General features: G+C 42.8%; 1 protein-coding gene across 1 annotated transcript; it reads right to left on the bottom strand.

The window, feature by feature from the left end:
• Positions 1–528, bottom strand: LOC148553120 (uncharacterized). The gene has a single exon (XM_088494772.1). It carries the CDS (start codon positions 526–528, stop codon positions 1–3), a length of 528 nt encoding a protein of 175 aa, XP_088350898.1.
• Positions 529–1809: the final 1281 nt, after the last annotated feature.

Raw genomic sequence — 1809 nt, 5'->3', positions numbered from 1 at the left:
CTACTTGATATGGGCTTCCCATTTTGACCTTAGTTTACCAGGCAACAATCTCAATCTAGAATTGTAAAGAAGGACTAGATCACCGGCTTTAAATTCTTTGCCTCTTATGTTCCTATCATTCACGACTTTCATTTTTTCCTTGTAAAGTCTAGAGTTCTCATAAGCTTCAAGTCTCAAACATTCCAACTCCGCTAATTGTAGTTTCCTCTCAATTCCGGCTCCACCCAAACTCGGGTTACACTCTTTGATGGCCCAATACACCTTGTGCTCTATTTCCACCGGCAAATGACAAGCTTTGCCATACACCAACCGAAAGAGACTCATGCCAATTGGCATTTTGTATGCCGTTCGGTAGGCCCATAATGCATTGGTGAGCTTGGCACTCCAATCTTTCCTATTGGGTTTCACAATCTTTTCCAAGATGCATTTAATCTCCCGATTGGAAACCTCGGCTTGGCCGTTTATTTGTGGGTGGTAGGCCGTGGCTACTTTATGCATGATGCTATACTTCTTCATGAGTCCTACCATTCTTCTGTTGCAAAAGTGTGAACATTGGTCACTCACGATTGCTCGTGGCGACCCAAATCTACAAATGATATTATTTCTCACAAAAGAAAGGACTATGTTAGCATCATCCGTCCGGGTGGGTATCGCTTCCACCCATTTGGACACATAATCAACAGCGAGTAGAATGTAGAGAAAACCATTAGAATTTGGGAATGGCCCCATGAAGTCAATTCCCTACACGTCAAAAATCTCACAAAATAGCATGGTTCGTTGGGGAATTTCATCCTTCTTAGAGATATTACCAAATCTAACGCATTGAGAACAAGATTTACAAAAATGAGAAGAGTCCTTAAAAAGAGTTGGCCACCAAAAACCACAATCTAGGATTTTCCTTGCCGTTCTTTGAGGTCCAAAATGGCCTCCTCCTTCGGAGGAGTGGCAAGCTTCCAAGATTGAGTGGAATTCGGTTTATGGAATGCACCTCCGAATTACTTGATCTGCCCCACATCTCCAAAGGTATGGGTCATCCCACACATAGTATTTGGATTCACTTTTTAGCTTATCTCTTTGGTGTTTGGAGAGGTTAGGAGGGAAGGAGCGAGATACTAAGTAATTGGCGATTCGTGCATACCAAGGAATGGTTTCCGAGATTATATGCAAGCCTTTAAAGAGAAAAGAATCATTGATAGGAGTAGTATCGCCCTTTGTGTGTTCAAGGCAACTTAGGTGGTCTGCCACTAGGTTTTGCGTACCACTCCTATCCTTGATTTTCAAGTCAAACTCTTGCAACAATAAAACCCATCTAATCAATCTCAGTTTGGATTCCTGCTTAGCCAACAAATACTTTAATGCCGCATGATCCGAGTACACTACCACCCTTGAACCGAGAAGATATGCTTGGAACTTTTCCAAGGCAAAAACAATGGCCAAAAGTTCTTTTTTGGTAGTAGTGTAGTTGGATTGGGCTCCATCTAATGTTTTTGATGCATAGGCTATGACATATAGATTCTTACCCTCGCGTTGTGCTAACGCGGCTCCCACGGCAAAATTTGAAGCATCACACATTATTTCAAATGGCCTACTCCAATCTGGCCCTCGCACAATGGGAGCTTGGGTCAATGCTACCTTGAGCTTGTCGAAAGCCTCCATGCATTCCTTGCTTAAATCAAACTCAATATTCTTTTGTAGCAACCTTGAGAGAGGCCATGCTACCTTGCTAAAATCCTTGATGAATCTCCGATAAAATCCTGCATGTCCAAGAAAAGAGCGGACCTCCCTCTCGGAAGAGGGGTAAGGCAAACT

Source organism: Arachis ipaensis, chromosome B7 (genome assembly GCF_059453495.1).
Source record: "Arachis ipaensis isolate K30076 ecotype BB chromosome B7, ASM5945349v1, whole genome shotgun sequence".
NCBI classification, from domain to species: domain Eukaryota; kingdom Viridiplantae; phylum Streptophyta; class Magnoliopsida; order Fabales; family Fabaceae; genus Arachis; species Arachis ipaensis.
Note: the sequence above shows the minus strand (reverse complement) of the source record. Positions and strands in the feature narration are given on the sequence as shown.